General features: G+C 43.1%; 1 protein-coding gene across 1 annotated transcript; it reads left to right on the forward strand.

Moving 5' to 3' along the window:
- Window positions 1-15,052: 15,052 nt before the first annotated feature.
- Window positions 15,053-25,701, forward strand: psmb1 (proteasome 20S subunit beta 1). The gene is made up of 6 exons (XM_077224125.1): window positions 15,053-15,241; window positions 18,921-19,028; window positions 19,796-19,877; window positions 20,002-20,131; window positions 21,112-21,218; window positions 25,418-25,701. Exons 1-6 carry the CDS (start codon window positions 15,141-15,143, stop codon window positions 25,601-25,603), a joined length of 714 nt encoding a protein of 237 aa, XP_077080240.1. The 5' UTR covers window positions 15,053-15,140; the 3' UTR covers window positions 25,604-25,701.
- The last annotated feature ends 332 nt before the right edge of the window (window positions 25,702-26,033 follow it).

Below are 26,033 nucleotides of genomic sequence, written 5' to 3' on the forward strand. Positions count from 1 at the left end.
TTTGACTTTGTATGGGTGTTGTTTTCTTGGTGCCGACACGTAATTTTAATGCATTACGTGCCACCACCACGTAAAAAGGGGTTAAGGGGTCGTGTTCATTTCACGTATTTCTGTGAGATCAGCTTGCGAAAAAAGATACTTCTTTAGCAGTTTCTTGAAAGTGGCTACTGACTCAGAAGCTCTGGTTGAGTTGGGCAGATCATTCCACCAACAGGGAACAGTCATGGTAAAGGTCCGAGAAAGAGATTTTGTGCCTCTTTGAGATGGTACCACAAGACGACATTCGCTAGCAGAGCGCAAGTTTCTGGATGGCACGTAAGTCTGAAGTAATGAGTTTAGGTAAGAGGGAGCAGTGCGTGTTTTACCATTCGTTGTAAAACTGTGGACCTATATTTCCAACGTCTCACAACCGGACATTCTTCCAAAAACTACGATAAAAACCTGTTGGAAAGCTTATTTTGTAGCGATTTTTGCGTGAGCATATCAGTGAACACCCCAGACCACTCGGTGAGTTTCACGTCTTTGTAAACTAAAGCACGTGCTTTAGAAAGCACGTTTCAGCATAATAGGGTAAGTGCCGTCTAGTAGGAGTTGTTGGTAGGTCACGAGTCACTAATGACCTCCCAGCAAGCAATTTTGCATTTAAAAGACGCAGGAAGAACGCAGAACATTTTGGGAGAAAACGCAAAAGCATGGACATAATTTTCCCTCCCATCTCATATTTTTTTCCATTATACCATATCCCTTGTGTTTTGTGATTGGTTTTATATTTTTCCCCTCAGAAATGTGGAGAAATCTTGTTTGATCTTTTCATTTATGTCAGACTATAGGCTAATAATAAAAGGGCAAGTTAAAGTCGTTACAATGGAGATCTTTTAACTCTGGATAATATAAATAAAGATTTTATGATTATTTGGATTACTGGATTAATTACCTTGGATTAATGATTGTAATGTTAAAAGGGTTAATTCACCAAACATGAAAATACTGTCAGTAATCACTCTCCCTCATGTCGTACCAAACCCGTAAGACTTTCGTTCATTTCCTGAACACAAATGAAGATCTTTTTAATGAAATCTGAGAGATTTCTATCCCTCCATTGACAGCTATGCTACTAACATGTTGATACAAAAAAAAGTTAATAAAGAGATCATAAAACGAATCCATATGAATTGAGTGGTTTAGTCCAAATGTTCTGAAGAGACTCGATCGCTTTATATGATGAACACATTGAATTTAGGCTTTTATTCACATATAAACATTCATCAACTCACACATCTGTTGTGGTAAATGGAAGCTCAAGCATGTTTGCTTGATGTGCAAGAACCAATGAGGTTCATTCTCGTGTTACGCAGCACGTTTTTCGTTTCAGCAAGAACCAATAAGGTTAATTCTCGTGTTACGCAGCACATTTGATCTTCAGCAAGAACCAATGAGGTTCATTCTCGTGTTACGCAGCACATTTGATCTTCAGCAAGAACCAATGATGTTCATTCTCGTGTTACGCAGCACGTTTGAGCTTCAGCAAGAACCAATGAGGTTCATTCTCATGTTACGCAGCACATTTGAGCTTCAGCAAGAACCAATAAAGTTCATTCTCATGTTACGCAGCACGTTTGAGCTTCAGCAAGAACCAATAAAGTTCATTCTCATGTTACGCAGCACGTTTGAGCTTCAGCAAGAACCAATAAAGTTCATTCTCGTATTACGCAGCACGTTTGAGCTTCAGCAAGAACCAATGAGGTTCATTCTCATGTTACGCAGCACGTTTGAGCTTCAGCAAGAACCAATAAAGTTCATTCTCATGTTACGCAGCACGTTTGAGCTTCAGCAAGAACCAATAAAGTTCATTCTCATGTTACGCAGCACGTTTGAGCTTCAGCAAGAACCAATGAGGTTCATTCTCGTGTTACGCAGCACATTTGATCTTCAGCAAGAACCAATGAGGTTCATTCTCATGTTACGCAGCACATTTGATCTTCAGCAAGAACCAATGAGGTTCATTCTCGTGTTACGCAGCACATTTGATCTTCAGCAAGAACCAATGAGGTTCATTCTCGTGTTACGCAGCACGTTTGAGCTTCAGCAAGAACCAATGATGTTCATTCTCGTGTTACGCAGCACGTTTGAGCTTCAGCAAGAACCAATGAGGTTCATTCTCATGTTACGCAGCACGTTTGAGCTTCAGCAAGAACCAATAAAGTTCATTCTCATGTTACGCAGCACGTTTGAGCTTCAGCAAGAACCAATGAGGTTCATTCTCGTGTTACGCAGCACATTTGATCTTCAGCAAGAACCAATGAGGTTCATTCTCATGTTACGCAGCACATTTGATCTTCAGCAAGAACCAATGAGGTTCATTCTCGTGTTACGCAGCACATTTGATCTTCAGCAAGAACCAATGAGGTTCATTCTCGTGTTACGCAGCACGTTTGAGCTTCAGCAAGAACCAATGAGGTTCATTCTCGTGTTACGCAGCACGTTTGAGCTTCAGCAAGAACCAATAAAGTTCATTCTCATGTTACGCAGCACGTTTGAGCTTCAGCAAGAACCAATAAAGTTCATTCTCGTGTTACGCAGCACGTTTGAGCTTCAGCAAGAACCAATGAGGTTCATTCTCGTGTTACGCAGCACGTTTGAGCTTCAGCAAGAACCAATGAGGTTCATTCTCATGTTACGCAGCACATTTGATCTTCAGCAAGAACCAATGAGGTTCATTCTCGTGTTACGCAGCACATTTGAGCTTCAGCAAGAACCAATAAAGTTCATTCTCGTGTTACGCAGCACGTTTGAGCTTCAGCAAGAACCAATAAAGTTCATTCTCGTGTTACGCAGCACGTTTGAGCTTCAGCAAGAACCAATGAGGTTCATTCTCGTGTTACGCAGCACATTTGATCTTCAGCAAGAACCAATGAGGTTCATTCTCGTGTTACGCAGCACATTTGATCTTCAGCAAGAACCAATGAGGTTCATTCTCGTGTTACGCAGCACGTTTGAGCTTCAGCAAGAACCAATGAGGTTCATTCTCATGTTACGCAGCACATTTGATCTTCAGCAAGAACCAATGAGGTTCATTCTCGTGTTACGCAGCACATTTGATCTTCAGCAAGAACCAATGAGGTTCATTCTCGTGTTACGCAGCACGTTTGAGCTTCAGCAAGAACCAATGAGGTTCATTCTCATGTTACGCAGCACGTTTGAGCTTCAGCAAGAACCAATAAAGTTCATTCTCGTGTTACACAGCACGTTTCAGCTTCTGCAAGAACCAATGAGGTTCATTCTCGTGTTACGCAGCACGTTTTTCGTTTCAGCAAGAACCAATGAGGTTAATTCTCGTGTTACGCAGCACATTTGATCTTCAGCAAGAACCAATGAGGTTCATTCTCGTGTTACGCAGCACATTTGATCTTCAGCAAGAACCAATGAGGTTCATTCTCGTATTACGCAGCACGTTTGAGCTTCAGCAAGAACCAATGAGGTTCATTCTCGTGTTACGCAGCACGTTTGAGCTTCAGCAAGAACCAATAAAGTTCATTCTCGTGTTACACAGCACGTTTGTGTCACCAGAGATTGAAGCAGACGAGGTAGTAGGATCCATTTTCAGATTGACTTTATTTACACAGCTCAAACTGCACAGAAACAGGAAAAGGAAACCCAGCAAACAACATTAAGGACCCACAAAGGCTGAACTAGAAACACAAGCTTAAATACAAGGGTAAACGAGCTAACAAGATAACAAGAGGGTGTGGCTAATAGGAAACACCTGTGACAGACTAATAAACATAAAGGGGAGCTGCTAAACACGAAACAAGACAGAAACACAGAGTAGACTTGTGACATGCATGAAACACGACAGAAACACAGACTAGACTGTGACAAACATGAAACCAGACAGAAACACAGACTAGACTGTGACAAAAATGAAACCAGACAGAAACACAGACTAGCCTTGTGACATAACCTCCCCCTTAAAGAGCGGATCCCAGACGCTCTTCAGAATATAGTCCAGGGGTCTGCGTGAAGTTGGCCCCCCACTAAACACAAAATTTCATCAAAATAGGCTCAATCGTTTGTGCTCCGTTTGTGCTGTAAAAAGTTTTGTTTGTGCTGCTTCGGTTTTTTAGATATTAAAAATATATATTTTTAGGTCATTCTGAGGTCACTCAGCCCCCCACATGCTCCAAATTCACCCAAAATAGTCTCGTTCGTTTGTGCTGTAAAAAGTTTATTTTGTGCTATGTCGGGTTTTAAAATATTAATCATTGAAGGTTAGGTTGATGACGTCACTCAGCCCCCCCCCCCACCCAACACAAAATGTCATCTAAATAGGCTCAATCGTTTGTGCTGCTTTGTGCTGTAAAAAGTTTTGTTTGTGCTGCTTCGGTTTTTTAGATATTAAAAAAATATTTTTAGGTCATTCTGAGGTCACTCAGCCCCCCACATGCTCCAAATTCACCCAAAATAGTCTTGTTCGTTTGTGCTGTTTTGTGCTGTAAAAAGTTTATTTTGTGCTACGTCGGGTTTTAAAATATTAATCATTGAAGGTTAGGTCGATGACGTCACTCAGCCCCCCCACATGCTCCAATTTCACCCAAAATAGTCTCGTTCGTTTGTGCTTCGTTTGTGCTGGTAAAAGGTTAGTTTGTGCTGCGTCGGGTTTTAAAGTCGGCATGAAATCAAATTTGAAAGTCTTCTTTTTATATGTAATATTGTAGTCTTTATTATAAATGATTTATCTGTGCACTTTATTATTATTTTTTAATTCATGAACCCTTATAATCTTTAATCAAATACATTACCCTTCCCTCCCCCCTCAAAACGACCTCTCTTCTCTTTCGGTCACGAGGCATGGCGAAAGGGTGCGGCCCGAGCCGATGAGGGGGCGGCTATCGGTGCACCGCCTCTCAGAGAACCTGTCAGTCATCGCAGCCAGCAACTAGATTTAGATAAGATATATAGCCTACCATTCGGACACATCGAGATGCTCTCGAGGCTGAACTTGACTGATGACGTCATCAACATAACATTTAATGGTTAATATTTTAAAACCCGGCACAGCACAAAATGTACTTTTTAAGGCACAAAACAGCACAAACGAAGCACAAACGATTGCGTCTACTTTGGGTGAATTTGGAGCATGTGGGGGGCTGGTGACGTCATCGTCTATAATTCAATGTCTGATATTTTAAAACCGGACGCAGCACAAACAAACCTTTTACCGGCACAAACCAGCACAAACGAACGAGACTATTTTGGGTGAAATTGGATCACGTGGGGGGCTGAGTGACCTCAGAATGACCTAAAAATATTCTTTTAATATCTAAAAAACCGAAGCAGCACAAACAAAACTTTTTACAGCACAAACCAGCACACGGACCACAAACGATTGAGCCTATTCTGATGACATTTTGCGTTGTGTGGGGGGCCAACTTCACTCAGGTAGTCCAGGGTGGTGGTGAAAGGGAGGCGTTCTTGGGGATGTGGGAGGGCCAGGTCAATGGAGCGAACTGTGCGGGCGGCCAGGGCGGAGCATGCCGTATATGCGACCAGGGCGGACCAGCCAGCTCAGGGACAGACTCGAGTTCGCCCTCCTGGGCAGCCCTGGCGTGCTTCTGGACCAACTCGGGAGCGCCCACTGCGGCATGCTCAGGAACAGCCTCCTCCGCAGGGGGTTCAGGAACAGCCTCCTCCGCAGTGGGTTCAGGAACAGCCTCCTCCGCAGCGGGTTCAGGAACAGCCTCCTCCGCAGCGAGCTCAGGGACAGCTTCCTCCGCAGCGGGCTCAGGGACAGCTTCCTCCGCAGCGGGCTCAGGGACAGCTTCATGGACAGCTTCCTCCGCAGCGGGTTCAGGGACAGCTTCAGGGACAGCTTCCTCCGCAGCGGGTTAAGGGACAGCTTCAGGGACAGCTTCCTCCGCAGCGGGTTCAGGGACAGCGTCAGGGACAGCTTCCTCCGCAGCGGGCTCAGGGACAGCTTCCTCCGCAGCGAGCTCAGGGACAGCTTCAGGGACAGCTTCCTCCCCAGCGGGCTCAGGGACAGCTTCCTCCGCAGCGGGCTCAGGGACAGCTTCAGGGACAGCTTCCTCCGCAGCGGGCTCAGGGACAGCTTCAGGTACAGCTTCCTCCGCAGCGGGCTCAGGGACAGCTTCCTCCGCAGCGGGCTCAGGGACAGCTTCCTCCGCAGCGGGCTCAGGGACAGCTTCCTCCGCAGCGGGCTCAGGGACAGCTTTCTCCGCAGCGAGCTCAGGGACAGCTTCAGGGACAGCTTCCTCGACAGCGGGCTCAGGGACAGCTTCCTCCGCAGCGGGCTCAGGGACAGCTTCCTCCGCAGCGGGCTCAGGGACAGCTTCAGGGACAGCTTCCTCCGCAGTGGGCTCAGGGACAGCTTCCTCCGCAGCGGGCTCAGGGACAGCTTCAGGGACAGCTTCCTCCCCAGCGGGCTCAGGGACAGCTTCAGGGACAGCTTCCTCCGCAGCGGGCTCAGGGACAGTTTCAGGGACAGCTTCCCCCGCAGCGGGCTCAGGGACAGCTTCAGGGACAGCTTCCTGCCCAGCGGGCTCAGGAACAGCTTCAGGGACAGCTTCCCCCGCAGCGGGCTCAGGGACAGCTTCAGGGACAGCTTCAGGGACAGCTTCCTCCACAGCGGGCTCAGGGACAGCTTCCTCCGCAGCGGGCTCAGGGACAGCTTCCTCCGCAGCGGGCTCAGGGACATTTTCAGGGACAGCTTCCTCCGCAGCGGGCTTAGGGACAGCTTCAGGGACAGCTTCCTCCGCAGCGGGCTCAGGGACAGCTTCCTCCGCAGCGGGCTAAGGGACAGCTTCAGGGACAGCTTCCTCCGCAGCGGGCTCAGGGACAGCTTCAGGGGCAGCTTCCTCCGCAGCGGGCTCAGGGACAGCTTCCTCCGCAGCGGGGTCAGGGACAGCTTCCTCCGCAGCGAGCTCAGGGACAGCTTCAGGGACAGCTTCCTCCCCAGTGGGCTCAGGGACAGCTTCAGGGACAGCTTCCTCCGCAGCCGGCTCAGGGACAGCTTCAGGGACAGCTTCCTCCGCAGCGAGCTCAGGGACAGCTTCAGGGACAGCTTCCTCCCCAGTGGGCTCAGGGACAGCTTCAGGGACAGCTTCCTCAGCAGCGGGCTCAGGGACAGCTTCAGGGACAGCTTCCTCCGCAGCGGGCTCAGGGACAGCTTCCTCCGCAGCGGGCTCAGGGACAGCTTCCTCCGCAGCGGGCTCAGGGACAGCTTCCTCCGCAGCGGGCTCAGGGACAGCTTCAGGGACAGCTTCCTCGACAGCGGGCTCAGGGACAGCTTCCTCCGCAGCGGGCTCAGGGACAGCTTCCTCCGCAGCGGGCTCAGGGACAGCTTCAGGGACAGCTTCCTCCGCAGTGGGCTCAGGGACAGCTTCCTCCGCAGCGGGCTCAGGGACAGCTTCAGGGACAGCTTCCTCCCCAGCGGGCTCAGGGACAGCTTCAGGGACAGCTTCCTCCGCAGCGGGCTAAGGGACAGTTTCAGGGACAGCTTCCCCCGCAGCGGGCTCAGGGACAGCTTCAGGGACAGCTTCCTGCCCAGCGGGCTCAGGAACAGCTTCAGGGACAGCTTCCCCCGCAGCGGGCTCAGGGACAGCTTCAGGGACAGCTTCAGGGACAGCTTCAGGGACAGCTTCAGGGACAGCTTCCTCCACAGCGGGCTCAGGGACAGCTTCCTCCGCAGCGGGCTCTGGGACAGCTTCAGGGACAGCTTCCTCCGCAGCGGGCTTAGGGACAGCTTCAGGGACAGCTTCCTCTGCAGCGGGCTCAGGGACAGCTTCCTCTGCAGCGGGCTCAGGGACAGCTTCCTCCGCAGCGGGCTAAGGGACAGCTTCAGGGACAGCTTCCTCCGCAGCGGGCTCAGGGACAGCTTCAGGGACAGCTTCCTCCGCAGCGGGCTCAGGGACAGCTTCCTCCACAGCGGGGTCAGGGACAGCTTCCTCCGCAGCGAGCTCAGGGACAGCTTCAGGGACAGCTTCCTCCCCAGTGGGCTCAGGGACAGCTTCAGGGACAGCTTCCTCCGCAGCAGGCTCAGGGACAGCTTCAGGGACAGCTTCCTCCTCAGTGGGCTCAGGGACAGCTTCCTCCTCATGGAGCTCAGGGACAGCTTGAGGGAAAGCTTCCTCCCCAGCAGGCTCAGGGACAGCTTCCTCCGCAGCAGGCTCAGGGACAGCTTCAGGGACAGCTTCCTCCCCAGCGGGCTCAGGGACAGCTTCAGGGACAGCTTCCTCCCCAGTGGGCTCAGGGACAGCTTCAGGGACAGCTTCCCCCGCAGCGGGCTCAGGGACAGCTTCAGGGACAGCTTCCTGCCCAGCGGGCTCAGGAACAGCTTCAGGGACAGCTTCCCCCGCAGCGGGCTCAGGGACAGCTTCAGGGACAGCTTCAGGGACAGCTTCAGGGACAGCTTCAGGGACAGCTTCCTCCACAGCGGGCTCAGGGACAGCTTCCTCCGCAGCGGGCTCTGGGACAGCTTCAGGGACAGCTTCCTCCGCAGCGGGCTTAGGGACAGCTTCAGGGACAGCTTCCTCTGCAGCGGGCTCAGGGACAGCTTCCTCTGCAGCGGGCTCAGGGACAGCTTCCTCCGCAGCGGGCTAAGGGACAGCTTCAGGGACAGCTTCCTCCGCAGCGGGCTCAGGGACAGCTTCAGGGACAGCTTCCTCCGCAGCGGGCTCAGGGACAGCTTCCTCCACAGCGGGGTCAGGGACAGCTTCCTCCGCAGCGAGCTCAGGGACAGCTTCAGGGACAGCTTCCTCCCCAGTGGGCTCAGGGACAGCTTCAGGGACAGCTTCCTCCGCAGCAGGCTCAGGGACAGCTTCAGGGACAGCTTCCTCCTCAGTGGGCTCAGGGACAGCTTCCTCCTCATGGAGCTCAGGGACAGCTTGAGGGAAAGCTTCCTCCCCAGCAGGCTCAGGGACAGCTTCCTCCGCAGCAGGCTCAGGGACAGCTTCAGGGACAGCTTCCTCCCCAGCGGGCTCAGGGACAGCTTCAGGGACAGCTTCCTCCGCAGCGGGCTCAGGGACAGCTTCAGGGACAGCTTCCTCCGCAGCGGGCTCAGGGACAGCTTCCGGGACAGCTTCCTCCACAGTGGGCTCAGGGACAGCTTCCTCTGCAGCGGGCTCAGGGACAGCTTCAGGGACAGCTTCCTCCCCAGCGGGCTCAGGGACAGCTTCAGGGACAGCTTCCTCCGCAGCGGGCTCAGGGACAGCTTCCTCCGCAGCGGGCTCAGGGACAGCTTCCTCCGCAGCAGGCTAAGGGACAGCTTCCTCCGCAGAGGGCTTAGGGACAGCTTCAGGGACAGCTTCCTCCACAGCGGGCTCAGGGACAGCTTCCTCCGCAGCGGGCTCAGGGAAAGCTTCCGGGACAGCTTCCTCCGCAGCGGGCTCAGGGACAGCTTCAGGGACAGCTTCCTCCGCAGCTGGCTTAGGGACAGCTTCCTCCGCAGCGGGGTCAGGGACAGCTTCAGGGACAGCTTCTTCCGCAGCGAGCTCAGGGACAGCTTCAGGGACAGCTTCCTCCGCAGCGGGCTCAGGGACAGCTTCAGGGACAGATTCAGGGACGGCTTCAGGGACAGCTTCTTCCGCAGCGGGCTCAGGGACAGCTTCAGGGACAGCTTCCTCCGCAGTGGGCTCAGGGACAGCTTCCTCTGCAGCGGGCTCAGGGACAGCTTCAGGGACAGCTTCCTCCCCAGCGGGCTCAGGGACAGCTTCAGGGACAGCTTCCTCCGCAGCGGGCTCAGGGACAGCTTCAGGGACAGCTTCCCCCGCAGCGGGCTCAGGGATAGCTTCAGGGACAATTTCCTCCCCAGCGGGCTCAGGGACAGCTTCAGGGACAGCTTCAGGGACAGCTTCCTCCACAGCGGGCTCAGGGACAGCGTCAGGGACAGCTTCCTCCGCAGCGGGCTCAGGGACAGCTTCCTCCGCAGCGGGCTCAGGGACAGCTTCCTCCGCAGCGGGCTCAGGGACAGCTTCAGGGACAGCTTCCTCCGCAGAGGGCTTAGGGACAGCTTCAGGGACAGCTTCAGGGACAATTTCAGGGACAGCTTCCTCCGCAGCGGGCTCAGGGACAGTTTCCTCCGCAGCGGGCTCAGGGACAGCTTCCGGGACAGCTTCCTCCGCAGCGGGCTCAGGGACAGCTTCCTCCACAGCGGGGTCAGGGACAGCTTCAGGGACAGCTTCCTCCGCAGCGAGCTCAGGGACAGCTTCAGGGACAGCTTCCTCCGCAGCGGGCTAAGGGACAGCTTCAGGGACAGATTCAGGGACAGCTTCAGGGACAGCTTCCTCCGCAGCGGGCTAAGGGACAGCTTCAGGGACAGATTCAGGGACAGCTTCAGGGACAGCTTCCTCCGCAGCGGGCTCAGGGACAGCTTCCTCCGCAGCGAGCTCAGGGACAGCTTCAGCTTCCTCCGCAGCGGGCTCAGGGACAGCTTCAGGGACAGCTTCCTCCGCAGCGGGCTCAGGGACAGCTTTCTCCGCAGCGGGGTCAGGGGCAGCTTCAGGTACAGCTTCCTCCGCAGCGAGCTCAGGGACAGCTTCCTCCGCAGCGAGCTCAGGGAAAAAGACTGAACAAGACACACAGGCTGAGGCCCCGTTTACACAAAGGGAAAACGCAGATATTTCCCTGCAGTTTGGCCTCTCATTTACACGAACACCCCGTTTTTATCACAGAAAACGATTGTTTCTAAAAACACCGGCCAAAGTGGAGGTTTCTGAAAACGCCGGTTATGTGTTGCCGTGTCAAATGGGAGAAACGGGGTTTTAGGTTCTCTCTTGTCGATTCTGAGGATTCTGATTGGCTTGCATGGGTTTATCCTTCTCCCTACACTGCCGCCCATAGATTTGGCATAGTTATGATGGCGCTCGCGGCGTATTTATGCGGGTTGTGTGAACGATGTTGTTATTGAAAACGGGGGGGGGGGGGGGGGGGATATTCATTTTTCTAAATACCCGGCTATGTGTAAACGTAGCCTTAAATACAAGGGTAAACGAGCTAACAAGATAACAAGAGGGTGTGGCTAATAGGAAACACCTGTGACAGACTAATAAACATAACAGGGAGCTGCTAAACAGGAACATTTTTTCTCGCGCGTCCAAAAAAACAAAAAGCTATTTGCTTGATCTTCTGTGTTATGTTCGCTGATCAATGTTTATGTGAATAAAAGACTAAATTCACTCTGTTTATCGTATGAAGCAATCAAGTCTCTTCAGAAAATTTGGACTAAACCGCTCAATTCATATGGATTCGTTTTATGATCTCTTTCAACTTTTTGAAGCATCTAAGTGATAGTTGTGTAGTTGTCAATGGAGGGACAGAAATCTCTCAGATTTGATCAAAAAGATCTTCATTTGTTTTCTGAAGTTTAAACGAAAGCCTCACGGGTTTGGATCGACATGAGGGTGAGTAAATGACGACAGAACATTAATTGTTTGAGTGAACTTTATGCCTTTCATCATCTTCCATACATAATATTGTCACAAGATTGAGGGAATCCAGAGAAATCTCAATCTGTGTTGGGCAAGGCAGTAGACCTCTGTTGAAGATGCGTGACCTTTGAGCTCTCAGATGGCATTGCACAAGATCCCATCATGCTACTCCGTCAAATACAGCCACATGTGGTCAGGAGTAATTTGGAAAACTGTTTTCACTGAACACAGTATGACTCTGCATTAGAAATGCCACTTGAATCTCTGTTACGCAAAGGAGAAAGCTTTACATCAGTTCTATGTGGAGATGCTGGCGAGTTCTCTGGGCCTGAGCTCATCTCAGATGGTCTAGAAGAAAGTGGAAATGTGTGCTGTGGTCAGATGAGTCCATGTTTCAGCTTGTTTTTGGGAGAAAATGGACATTGAGTTCTCAGTCCCAAAGACGAAAGGGACCAACCAGACTTTCACCAGCGACAGATGCAAAAGCAAACATCTGTGCTGGTATTGAGGTGCATCATTGCAAACGGTTTGGGTAACTTGCATTATTGTGAAGGTACCATGGACATGGAGGCATATATTTGGATTGTACAGAGACATAAACTGCCATCAAGATGACATCTTTCCTGGGAAGCAAGACAATGCCAGGCCTCATTCTGCACATGCTAAAACTGAGTGGTTTCTAGACACTCTGCACCATAGAAGAGATGTTCCTGCCTGTTTACTGCAGTCCAGATATGTCTCTTATGGAAAATGTATGACCCATCATGAAAAGGAGAATCAGGCAACGATGACCACAGACTGTTGAGCGGCTGTCTTGTATCAGACAAGATTGGGCAAATATTCCACTAGCAAAACTCCAACAATTAGTATCCTCAACTCCCAAATGATTAAAAAGTGTAATTAAAAGGAAAGGTGAAGTGACACAGTGGTAAACATGTCTCTGTCCCAACTTTTTTGGGGTGTGTTGCAGCCATCAAAATCAAAATTTGTTCATATTTACAAAATACAATTATGTTGGTCAGTGAAAACATTGGAAAACTTTTCTTTGTACTTTTGTCAGTTAATTTTTTTTAAATAGAATTAACAAATCACAGATTCTTGATTTTAATGCATTTTAAAAAATGTCCCACCTTTTTCTGATTTGGGGTTGTAGTATTTTCATATTTTGTATAATTTTATTCTTAGAATTTGTACTACTATGTTTCTTGTTATATTTATATTTATATATGTGCACTGGAAGCTTCAGTACCAAGGACAATTCCTTGTGTGTGCAAGCAACTTGGCAATAAAGCTCTTTCTGATTCTGATAAAGGGTGCATATTTTTACCTTTTAAAAGGATACCGGCCCTGTGGCAGCTTTTGTACCTTTCTTTTTGAGAGTGTAAAAGATACAATTATATTTAGGTACAGTTTTTAATTTCGTTGTAATGTTTGCTTTGTTATTTAAGAAACAAAACACCTCATATGCAGTAGAACCTGCTTCTTTGTGCCGGTTTATATGAGTCATTCCTGTATATGAGTCATTCCACAAAACCGGTACGATTTAGACTTACACATTTTTTATTTTTTAACAACATGTATTTCTTTTCTGAACACCCCACAACATTAATGACATATTTAACTTCCAGAAAAACATATTTTCCCACCTCAGACATTAAATACTTTTTATTATTGGTAATTATTTTAAGATATGGGCGCTATTAGTCTTCAACCCCGTTATGGACAATATGGGAACTCTCTGAATATAATTATAAAATATATTTGTAATGAAATCAACATTTTCCTATTAGTCAGATGTCCCTCACACTAATTCAGTAATTGCAAATGTAAAATGTACACATCATTTCACACTTATGCTATACTAAAGCCTGAAATGGGCACTTTTTGTGACAGCAACCTCATCATTTTTGATCAAAGATGTGGCTTAACTTCAGAATTTGAATTAAAATCAGTATTCTTATGATTGCTCTGAACATTTTAAACTGAGTTCAACAAACAATAATTTACTTTTTCATAAACGTAAAAAAAAATCATAAAAATGTAGGTGGGACAGGGTTGAGACTAGGGTAACAGGGTTGAAGATGGTAACCGGGTTGAAGAAACAAATACAGCTTAACATATGAGTAGTTGTTTTTTTTACTCAAATTCACTGTAAGATTTTCTATAAGCACTGTATTTTATTATGTTACCAAGAAAAACAACAGATATTGCAATTGCAACTCAGTTTTATTAACCGGACTGAAGGAAAAACAACAATAACGTAGTATACATTAGAACATTATAAAATGACTGAATAGGTCATCAAAATAAAACCTATAACTTGTTTGCTTTTTTGATGTATGTGTGGGTGTGGGTGTGTGTGTGTGTGTGAGTGAGCGTGTTTGTGTGTGTGTTTTTTTTTACATGTGCGCATGCTTCGTGGCAAAGAAGTAACGCGGTTGAGTGTGACGGGGTTGTGATTTTTTGCTAAAAATGGCCACTGCTCTACATGTAGTGAATAACAGGAGAGCACATGGAATGCATGATATTAAGAAATCATGTATGCTTTTGAAATAACAAAGATCATTTTCACAAGTAATAGAATTCTATCTTTATTTGATGTAACGGGGTTGAGTCGTTGAGCTTGACAACCACAATATCACAATTCTAAATAAGTTATAGTTATAGTTATAAAAGTAGTTGGTAACTTGCCTGTGTCTGCACACAATGTTGTTCAGAAGACTTCTATGATGTCTCTTCCTGTTGTTGATGTCACATAAGGATCTGTTCATTATTTTTATGGGGGGAGAATGATGTGTGTAACTGGGTTGAGGGATTACTGAGGTATGGAACTAAATAATGTGATTTAAATGAATAATCATGAATTTATTTAAATAAATAAAAAACATTACCAGCAAAAAAGCACAGATAGATATTCATGGGAATGGAAAAATGTATGGACTTTTTTCTAATTTTATTATTCATATTCCAAGTACACTTTCATAGAAGGCCATGAGGGACATGACAAAATAGGTGGTGTCAACTGGAAAAACAAGATAATTTCTAATATAAAGATAAAATGTTTGTCATTATTTTTAAACTATATTAAGAGGAGACATTTCAATTGATACAAAAAGCTTTTAATAATAGATTTTGGGGACCCATTAGGTTAAATACACTTAAAAAGGTCAGAGGGACTCAAATCGTACCGGTTTCGTGGAATGACTCATTTACTCTATTTAATTAGTCTATAGCTATAAGTGGTTCTCTGTTTAGGGATTTTCCTTCACTGGGAATTCTCTAAATATACTGATATAAGCCCTATTAGTTACAATAGTTTTAATTATTGACTTTGTGAATATTGATATGTGTCTTTTGTTAGTTAATAATAACCCCGTTCACACCAACCAGTCCAGTTACTAGCCTAGGCCTACTTTTCTTGTCCCTTTGAACTTGAGCGCAATGAAAGACAGTGGGAACTTGTTTTACGTATTAACATATAACGTTAGGTTATAAACAACCGACTAAACATTTATAGTGAAAACATTTGGCATATGCTTCAATTTACACAACAGCGCCTGTAATCGAGACTAGCAGCAGACGGCGCTAGCTCTCTTGTGACTTCAAACTCTGTGACGTAAGCGCACAGGAAACAAGGACCTGTCAACTTCCGGTGGCCATATTGCGGTGATACAGCGAGTTTTGTGAGGGAGCTTCATCATGATTTCTTCTCAAGCTTATGGTGATAATGGAAAGATGAAGGATTATCACTACTCTGGTCCAGTGGAGCATAAATTCTCTCCTTATGCTTTCAACGGAGGGTAAGAAGGATTTTCTGTCTTGTCTTCATCTTCCTTACATGACGAACATGACAGTTCACTTCGTGCAGAAATCCTCTTACAAACTCTTTAAAAGTCTATTTACTGATTCCTGCTTCTGTTATTTTATCCATATATAAGCTTGGCCTTCTATAGTTAAATTCAGTCGTAATGGTAAATAATAAGTTGTTATGGAGGGAGTGCTTTTTTACTTTCACTATCATAACTGCAGCCTTTGACGGACAATAAAGGCAACTGATTTACACTTTCTCAAAGTCAAAAATATAAGTCAAAACTGCTGATATCTGCACTAATAATACGATATATATATTTCATGGTGTAGTGAAATTGCTGCCTAATTTCTGCAGATTAATTTCAGTGGCGAAATAAGAATTATTATTATGGGATATATACACACTCCCACATACAGATAGTGTTGGATACGTTTCTCTAAAAACCTAATTAATTAACTTTAGTATTAGCTACTTATCAACAGTGTAAGTAACAGTGTTCTAATTACTCTTTCTAAAATGTATCTATTGCATAAAACATCCCATATCAACCTCGACCAAATGAACAATTCAAGGATAGACATGAAACTGCAGCACTTTTAAATCTTTCAGATAAATAATATAAAATTGTATAAATTATTCTTGAACAGACCAAAGTATTTTAAAGGGATAGTTCATTCAAAAATTAATATTCTGTCATCATTTACTCAACCTTATGTCGATCCAAACCCGTAAGTCTTTCATTCATCTTTGAAACACAGATGAAGATCTTGTTAATGAAATCTGAGAGATTTCTGTCCCTCCATTGACACTCCGACTACGTCTACGCTTTAAGAAGATGACATAGGCTAATTTTCTTTTTTGGGTGAACTAACCCTTTAAAGGAAGAAAGTTAGTACATTAAAACACATTTTTTTCATCATCACAACATGATCAGATTTGAAAGTTTCATGTTAAATCCCCTATTGCTTTATAGAAAACGGTTCTATAGTCTATTTAGTATTTAGTGCAATTACATCAGAAGTAATTGAAATTAAATTACATTACTTTATCAAATGAAAAGTAACTAAACAACACACACACACACACACACACACACACACACACACACACACACACACACATATATATATATATATGCTTGTTCATTATATAAATTCTGAACAAAAAAAAGTTATGGACTGCATCTTTTATATATATATATATATATATATATATATATATATATATATATATATATATAATTATTATATTATTGTGTGTGAGTGTATATATATATATATATATATATATATATATAAAAGCTGCAGTCCATAACTTTTTTTTTCCCCCAGAATTTATATAATGAACAAGTACATCATGAATCCATTTTCCAAACCATTTTTTTGCTGTATCCTAAATCACTAAGGTACACCTATAAGTTATAGGCTATAACTATAATAAGTGTTTATTGGGATTATTTTAGACTGGTTTGGGTCGCACCGCTGCCCAGTGCCTGCGTGACTCGTCATAGACAGAGAGAAGGAGCTCCTCGAACAGTGTTCCTCCGCAAGACTCGTGCAGTTTTGTTTATTAACCGCTAGATCATCAAAAGTTACGGACTGCAGCTTTAAAGGGATACTTCCCCCAAAAATAAAAAATAGCCCATGATTTACTCATACTGAAGCCATCCTAGGTGTATATGACATTCTTATATTAATAAATGTCCTGGCTCTTCCAAGCTTTATAATGGCAGTGAATGGGTGTCTGTCTTTGGAAGTCCATCAAAGCGCATCGATCTGTGATAAAAGTGTTCGAAACGGCTCTGGCGGGTTAATAAAGGCCTTCTGAAGTGAAGCGATGCGTTCGTGTAAGAAAAATATCCATATTTAAGACTTTATCGACTAAAATAACTACCGTATTTTCCGGACTATAAGTCGCACTTTTTTTCATACCTTGGCTGGTCCTGCGACTTATAGTCAGGTGCGACTTATATATCAAAATTACCAAGATTTACTCGTCACAGGATCGCTGACGGCCCCAGATTATTATTTGCGAGTTTTTGATGTATTTGTGGTATGACGTGAATGCATCATTTGCCGAAATTGGGGGTGACATTACCATCTACAGCCACGAGAGAGCGCTCTATGCGCTCTAGACTACAGCTACACACTACACTTCAGTGATGTGGAATAAGATCGCGGGAGCTTGGTGAAATTGCTTTACCGATAACTGTTGGACTCGCTGTCTTATGTTTTTTTATTTTATTTTATCCTATTCAGCCTCTCAGGTATGTACTTTATGCTATTGTGTAGCTAACTGTTGATGTGTTACGTTAACAACATACCGGACACATATTCAGCCTGTTGTTCTTTGTGCTATTGTGTGTAGCTGAATAACTTAAATGCCTTCTGTTTTAATGAATTAAAGTCTGTTTAAATAACTTTTTCTTGGTCTTGGATTTTGTTAAATAAATTTCTAAATAAATGCGACTTATAGTCCAGTGCGACTTATATATGTTTTTTTCCTCGTCATGACGCATTTTTGGGCTGATGAGACTTATACTCCGGAGCGACTTATAGTCCGGAAAATACGGTAGCTTCCGGCAGACGGCCGTACGCAAGTCGACTCACACCAAAAGAGTAACACTTAAACTTGACGCACGACGTAATGACGGCAATTGACGATACAGTTTTAAAGCAGCACAATGCAGGAATTCCTTTTTTGTCAAACAGCGACCCCTAGAGTCGCTGTAGAGTACTTGTATTTAACGTTACTGTCGTAACTCACGCAGAGCGTGACAGTCTATGATCTGCACTCACGGCCTCTCCACTTTATAATAATAAAGTAGCCTACCGCGTTAGGCTTACCTGAGCCTAAATACCAGATGACATCAATAAAGTTACATCATGTACGTCGCATTATTTCATAACAATGTCCGTTATTATGATGTTGTTAGACATGATTATTGCAATTTATCATAATAGTTTGCAAATTGCACACATTTACACTATTTACAACGTGTAGGCTTATTTATGTCCTGATAATTGTGAGATATTGACAACTGTTCTCATGATAATCGCAGGAATCAACTTTAACAGTGAAAGCCTGACTGAGTGGGACTCTTGTCCGGTTCCTCGCGCTGTCAGATGCTCGTTACCTTTTTCTAGACTCTTCCGACCGCGATTTCTTCGTTTTTTTCTCCATTCTGACAACGCAGGTCCGATGTGTACTCGTGTCTGACTCCTCGCTCGGTCAGTCTGCCGTTTCCTCTTTCTCTGTTCCTCCGACAATGCTTTCCTAGCTTTCTGCTTCTTATTTGCCGGTTTAGCCATGACGATAGTAGTTCTTATAGCTAGCCGGATCTGGATAGGGGCGTGTATGCGTGTAATGTGTGCAGTGGCGTAAAGCAATTCGTTACATCGCGAGAGCTGAAATCACGGGATACTTCCGGCGGTCCGCCGGCCCAAAGTTGCAAGTACGTTTTTTCCACTCTCAGGCACCAGACGGGGGCGAGACGACCACCATTCAACCCGAAAAGAGTCATATAACCATACCAATAACTCTGAAGCTGTTCAGTTAAGCTAAAAAAACTGCATAGTGCTGCTTTAAATATGGATATTTTTCTGTACCTGTCTTTCCTCCTTACTATAAATGTTTAAAAGCTGTATGTTTCATGAATCTCTGCTCAGGACTGTGCTGGCGGTGGCTGGTGAAGACTTCGCTCTCGTGGCGTCAGACACGCGTTTGAGTGAGGGATACAGCATCCACAGCAGAGACTCCCCCAAATGCTACAAACTGTGAGTTATCACACCAATCATTCACACTTAATAAAATCTATATTAGCTTTTTGGTCATATTTAATGTATATATAATCTGGCACTTTAATTAAAGGTAATCGAGGAATGACGAATGCCATGTGGATACATCTGTAAACATCACATATTTGTATCAGTGTTTTGAATCTATTCTTTCAAATGTTTGGGACTGAGTTAATAAAGCATTTTAATAAATTTTTAATTTTAATAAAGCATCAAAATACAAATCAGCATTAAGTGTTGAACTAGTGGCAGTGATTGATTACACTTCCTTTAGGAAGCAAATATTGTAATAGTGAATATTCCTTTATCGTCACTGTCGTGCGGAAAACTCGCATCCCCAAAAATGCTACTTTTCAGGAAATATAAAAAAATATAAAAAAACGCTATTTATACAATAATTAAATACTGCATTGTGGCTTTATATGTGGTCAGACACTTGCATGTGGCATTATATTATGATCGATTTACCAAATCACTTCATTCATGGTAGAGGTGGGCGGAGCTATGAGGTTTGACTGACAGTTTGAGGATCCAATGGAGTTTTGAGGTTTAGTCATAAGCTCTTTTTAATTCTTTTCATTGGTTAAATATTTGCAAAACCCACAGACAGACTTAAAGGATGACCATTAGTAATGATTTATGCCTGACAGCGACAATATGTGATTGACTTCCAGTGCTTTGATTGAACTGTAACTGTATGGAGAATTTCAAGATAAAGATCAGATCTCTCGTTCATTCCCATACAGGACAGACACTACAGTGATTGGCTGCAGTGGTTTCCATGGCGACTGCTTGACGCTAACCAAAATCATTGAGGCGAGACTGAAGGTGCGTCTGACAAACACAACGTAGAAAGGAAAATGTCATCGTATCTTCTGGTCAGATCATGTTCAGTCAGCACTAACAGTATGCCACAGAAATGAATATGTTTTTATGTTTCTTTCCCTTATAGATGTACAAGCACTCCAATAATAAGGGCATGACCAGTGGAGCCATCGCAGCCATGCTGTCCACCATCCTGTACGGCAGGCGCTTCTTCCCTTACTACGTGTACAACATCATCGGGGGTCTCGATGAGGAGGGTGAGTGTGTGTGTGTGTGTGTGTGTGTGTGTGTGTGTGTGTGTGTGAGGCATGCCTGTACCAATTTGTCTTTCTCAGGCTCCGAAATGTGAGATTGAGTTTATTATACACTCTTTTATTGGGAACACTTTACAATAAGGTTCATTAGGTAACAACAATACTTCGACAGCATTTATTAATCTTAGTTAATATTAATTTCAACATTTACTAATACGTTATTAAAATCAAAGGTTGTATTTGTTAGCATTAGTTAATGCACTGTGAACTAACATGAACAAAACAATGAACAGCTGTATTTTTATTAACTAACATTAACAAATACAGTAACAAATGTATTGCTCATTATTAGTTCATGTTAGTTTATACATTAACTAATGTTAACTAATGAAACTTATTGTAAAGTGTTACTGTTTTTTTAAGGCAAGACACCTCAGGTGAATAGGGTAAAAAATGTATTAATAGATATCACCATAATATCTTATTCCTAAAGATTTCTAAACCGAAATCTGTGTATTGGATAAAGCCAGGATCAATTTGATTTAGTTCCAGTTAAAGGTTTTTATCTTATTTTTCAGAAAGTGCTGTCAACAGCCAGAAAACAAATACATTTTCACCATGTTTTTAGGAGTAAAATGTTCTATGAATCAGGTGAATGATATATGAATGAACCTCCAGAATACAGAGAGGAATAAAACTGTGAAGTTTAGTGTGTGTAAGTGCCGCTAAAGTGGAGATTTCTGACTCAAACTCACCGCCTTTAGAAATATGTACTGACATTGAAATTTACAAATAGATAGTGCAATAAAAAATATTACATAAAAGTGTATTTTGGATGTTTTACTTCCACTAGTCTGAAACATCACGTTATGAAAAGTCAAATTAAGCCAAAATCACAAAATTGGCCAGTGCATGAAAACCAACGCTTTGGCCTGAATAAACTGGATTGTCTTTCAATAGCCAGTCTGTTTTTTTCATTCCAGGTCGAGGTGCCGTTTATAGTTTTGATCCAGTTGGTTCTTACCAGAGAGACTCTTATAAAGCAGGAGGATCAGCGAGTGCGATGCTGCAGCCTCTTCTGGACAACCAGGTACGAGCGTTCAGGGAACGTTAGTTGAGTTTCCGTCCAGCTTATCTTCACAGAAAGAGAGGTGGGCCATGGAAATGAAGCAAGTACAGTGATGTGAATAAGTTAGCACACCCATGCTAAAGTTGACTAAAAAGAGGAATAAAAAATCATCTTTTGGAAATTGATCTTAATGCCTTAATTAGAAAAATGAGGAAAAATCCAACCTTTAAGGACACCAATTTTCTTTGTGAATGAATAATGTATCGTAAATAAATAAATGTTCTTCCTTAAAATACAGGTTGCGTAAGTCAGGACACCCCTATGTTAAATTCCCATAGAGTCAGGCAGATTTTTATTTTTAAAGGCCAGTTATTTCATGGATCCGGGATAATATGCATCCTGATAAAGTTCCCTTGGACTTTGGGGTTAAAATATCCCACATCATCACATTCCCTTCACCATACCTAGAGATCGGCATGGTGTTATTTCAGTTTGGCCAAAAGCTGGCATGATTTGCAGCATTGAGAGATGATCTTATGGAAAGTTCCCTATGCCGATATCTAGGTAAGGTGAAGGGAGAATCGATAAAATCGCTCAGCCTTAGGTGCTATAGGCTACGCCTGGTTTTATCTGTGTTTACCATGATCTAAATGCATGATACTGGATGACCAATGGTTAATTTTAATAACATTCAAACAGTCAGAATATTAGATTTTACCAAATAAAATTGAGGTGATTCAATTTTTTTTAACAGATGTTAGTTTTTTTAATGAACATAAATTTAACCTAGTAAATCTGCATCCAAACTCAAGCTAATACTACCGTCAACTCACTGTCAAATATGCGTTTCGAGACAAAACATGTAATATTAATATTGCAGCCCGCACTGCAGACTGTGCTGAAGATACGTGCCATCAAAGTCAGGCAACACAAACCTGTTTCAAGACTTGAAACAATATCCACCATTAGCACATGCAGAAACTAAGAAATTAATTTGTCTACTAAGATTATTTTGTTGAGGAAAAAATACGAATGTTTGAATGTTCAACCTGAGATTTGTGAAATGTTCTCCTGTTTGGCAAGTGTTTGTCATGATATGTTCTGACAACAAAGAGTAGTTTAAAACCACAATTAATGCTCTGGTTTCTACAACTTTCACTTAGGAGCAAAAATCTGCCTTTAAACTTGAAATAAATAAAAATTTGATCGTAATTATCGTGATCATTTTTTTTGGCCATATCGCCCAGCCCTAGTTATTCTTATAGCTCCATACCTGTATCTGTTATTCAATGGGGAAGTGTCAATAATAAATAATCTTACAACACCTAAATAGGTCATATCAAAAATCAAAGGAAAGAAATTCTAATTTTCCTCCCTTCAGTAAATAATTGTATCCCTTAAAACTCATCTTTGATCATCAAAATAACATATTTAAACAGGGTTTCCAACCCTCACGCATTTGGCGCGAGACACACACTTTCAGTCTCTGTCTCACACTCTCATTCACGCCAAATCGCCAACCCTGCTTTTGATATGAAACAAAGTCTCAGCTTTCAAATTTTGTACGTTTTAATATGAAATTCAAACAATAAATACCGTTTTGGCGCACTTGATGTGGCATAACAGATCGCTGTAGTGCCTCATTTAAGCCCAAGCCATTGAAAAGCAGTGAGCCTCATGCTTTGATCACATGGTTCATGAAGCTCTCATTAGTTCCAAACAAACCAGCGCTGTCAATATCTTTGAATAGCTTGAAGCAGGATACAGGTATTTGCAGAATTTTGGTAAGCATTACTGCATAGTGTGCATTGATTATAACGTCAAAGACATTAACAGTATCATTTTATTCTGGAGACTGATGGAGAGGCAATGTTAATGTTTTTCTTGAATAACTTCCTTACTTATTGGTCACACTCATACTCATGATCATACACATGAACTTTTTTTAATTAAAGAAATGTTTTACATTTTATTTCAATATTTATTTAATATTTTGAGGATATCTTTTGGTACTATATACTATTTGTGCAACAATGATGGTCCATTAATGACAATTAAAAAATATTTTTTTCTAATATTTTTTATTATTTATATTACAATTAGTGGTGTATTTAAGGTTAAAATGGAGAAAATGGTTTTAAATTAGGTAAATTAAAGTCATTTTGTGGCCAGAAAAATACCAATTTGCATTTGTAATGTCATGGTTTAGCCACTAGGTGCCTGTATGGCTCTTTAATAAATATACATGCATCTACTTGTCTAGTTGCTCAGAGTATTGCAGGTCACAAATGCTTGATTATCTTTAGGTTTTGCATTTGAATACATATTTAGACATGATCAAACACTAGATTTTTCAAATGATACATTAAAAAAGTTAATAACTTGCATCCTATTATATTTTAAAGATAATCTTAAGCACACACAAGTGAATATTAATGAATCCAAGAAAATACTGAATTTAACTAAAGAACAGTAGAATATAGTGCTAAAAAGGCAAACTGCATTCAACAAATTTTTTTTCCATATATATACAGTAGGCTATATACATGTGAATCGAGTGAATCAAGATCGAAAGATCGATCAAGCACAGAATGGGGAGGGAACAGCAAGACGATGACAACTCAGCGTTTTTTTTCAATAAAAACATGTCTGTAGAGTGTCCATATATACCTTCTACCCTCATGTTTGTCTTGCACAAACGGCAATAGTCGCTGAACATCGTCGTGTACACATAAATCTCTGACCCATCGTCTTCTTCCTCGTCTAATTTCTGTCGCTCTACATACGTCATCTGGTATAATTATTTGATAGACATTCGTAGCACCCAATAAACGGCTCTGGGCATTCGTAGACCACGCCTCGAATACGAGAGAATGAACATGTGGTTTCCAGACCCCCCCCAAAAAAAAAAACTCACTCCAATTTTTGAACTTAAAAGTTGTCAACCCTCATTTAAACTTAAACTTTTCCCCTAAAAAAAATAATAATTTCCTTATACCTCAATATAGCTTCAATGTAACTACAGCCATGAATATGCAAATTAGCCCCGCCTCCACTCAATCGCATCAGCTCGAACGATCTGATCCATTCGCTCAACTGCAGGAAACACCACAGAAAGACAAGTGGAAGAGTGAATTATACAGGCTCGTCTACAGGTCCATGTATCAGAATGGTAATGTGATTTTTGTATCCATCTCTACAACGTCAGACATATGACTGTAATTAATATGATTAGCTTTTGGTTTGACTAATTATCAAACGGCTAATAATGTGTTGCTAATGTTACACACCATGTTCCCGTTCGCATCTCAGAGTCAGACAGCTGACTTTAGAAATCAGCGTCCACAGAAACGCTTTTAACCTCATCGAGGGTTTAGTCAGTGGAGAAAAGCCCCGCCCACACCTTGATGGGATTGGTTACATGTTTGTGATGGTATGTAACCGGGGCAATTTCAAACAGACTGTCTGCACTCCAGTTTTAAGGAGAAAATATCTAGGCATCTATCTAGGTGAACCGAACGCGAACAATGGTGTAATGATTCAGCTCGACTCCCAAGACAAGACGATGCTCACCCGACTGGCCAATAGGAACGTTCCAATAGGAGAAAAGGTGGCCCCGCCCATGACACAATTTTCACCGCTAAAGCAAAATCCTGACACGAGAGCAAAAAATTGCATCGAGAGCAAAGAAAAGCGTTTTGAGAGAAACAATTTTTTTTCTTAGAGAAAATAATTTCACACTGATAGCAAAAATATATATTTGTGATTTTTTTTTCCAAGTATTTCGAGAGAGATTTTTTTTCTCAGAAATAATTTTAAAAAATTCAAATTTATATTTTTTTTATGTTCTATGAGAAAATACTTGCTCTCAAAACATTTTTTAGTCTCAAATATAATTTTTTGCTATTGGTATGAAAACTTTTTCTCAGATCATTTATTTTCTCGCATGTAATAAAGACACATTTCTACCTCCATAAAGGTGGGGCTAATTTGCATATTCATAAAAGGGTGTAAAGTAACATTCAAGTTATTTTGAGGCATGAATTATTTGAAATAAAATGAAGATCGTTTTCAGGACAATTCAGCATTTTTGCGTTTTCGTGGAATATTGAAATTGCATTTGTTTATATATCATGTCAGTATTTGGAAATTGTGTTTATTTGTCATGAACACTTTCCCGTTCCTTCTTGAAGGCTTAAACTATTTGCTCTTGCGCTCAGATCGGCTTCAAGAACATGGAGAATGTGGAGCAGCTCCCGCTGAGCCAGGAGAAGGCCGTCCAGCTGGTGAAGGACGTCTTCATCTCGGCCGCTGAGAGGGACGTCTACACGGGAGATGCTCTCAAGATCTGCATCATCACCAAGGAAGGCATTCGAGAAGAGATCGTGCCACTCAGGAAAGACTGAGACGCCAAAATTAGCCTGTTTTTCTTTTTCTCCTGTTGCATCCTTCAAATCTGCTGTTCTTTTTATATTCCTTCTCAAGAATAAATGCGTTAACAGTATCACTATTGTCTGTTTTTTCTTTTAATTCAGTGTTTTGTCTGTTTCAGAACTGCATTTATGGGAAATTCATGTTTGCATATATAGATAGTGCGCTGACCCACAGGAATGAACAACTGATTTCCATCTGTGCTTGTTTGTTTTTATGTTGAATTGATATTCAGCTGATATTTTAAGTCACTACTTAAACCTCATTATTTTACTCTCTGTTCTCACATCCATCCTGTGCTTTTTGCCATTGTATTATTTTTATGCTTTAAGATCACATAAACATTAGTTTTCAAGAAAGATATTGATTTAAACTCTTTAAGGAATTCAAAAAATTCTATTGCAT

Source organism: Siphateles boraxobius, unplaced genomic scaffold (assembly GCF_051911475.1).
Source record: "Siphateles boraxobius isolate OS27281-9 unplaced genomic scaffold, OSU_SipBor_1 122, whole genome shotgun sequence".
Classification (NCBI taxonomy): Eukaryota; Metazoa; Chordata; class Actinopteri; order Cypriniformes; family Leuciscidae; genus Siphateles; species Siphateles boraxobius.

Excerpts from the sequence above, each read along its gene's own strand:
- psmb1 (XM_077224125.1), top strand. The coding sequence starts at position 15,141 with ATGATTTCTTCTCAAGCTTATGGTGATAATGGAAAGATGAAGGATTAT. Across the intron at positions 19,029-19,795 it reads TCCCCCAAATGCTACAAACT|GACAGACACTACAGTGATTG; the intron begins GTGAGTTATCAC and ends ATTCCCATACAG. Across the intron at positions 20,132-21,111 it reads CGGGGGTCTCGATGAGGAGG|GTCGAGGTGCCGTTTATAGT; the intron begins GTGAGTGTGTGT and ends TTTTCATTCCAG.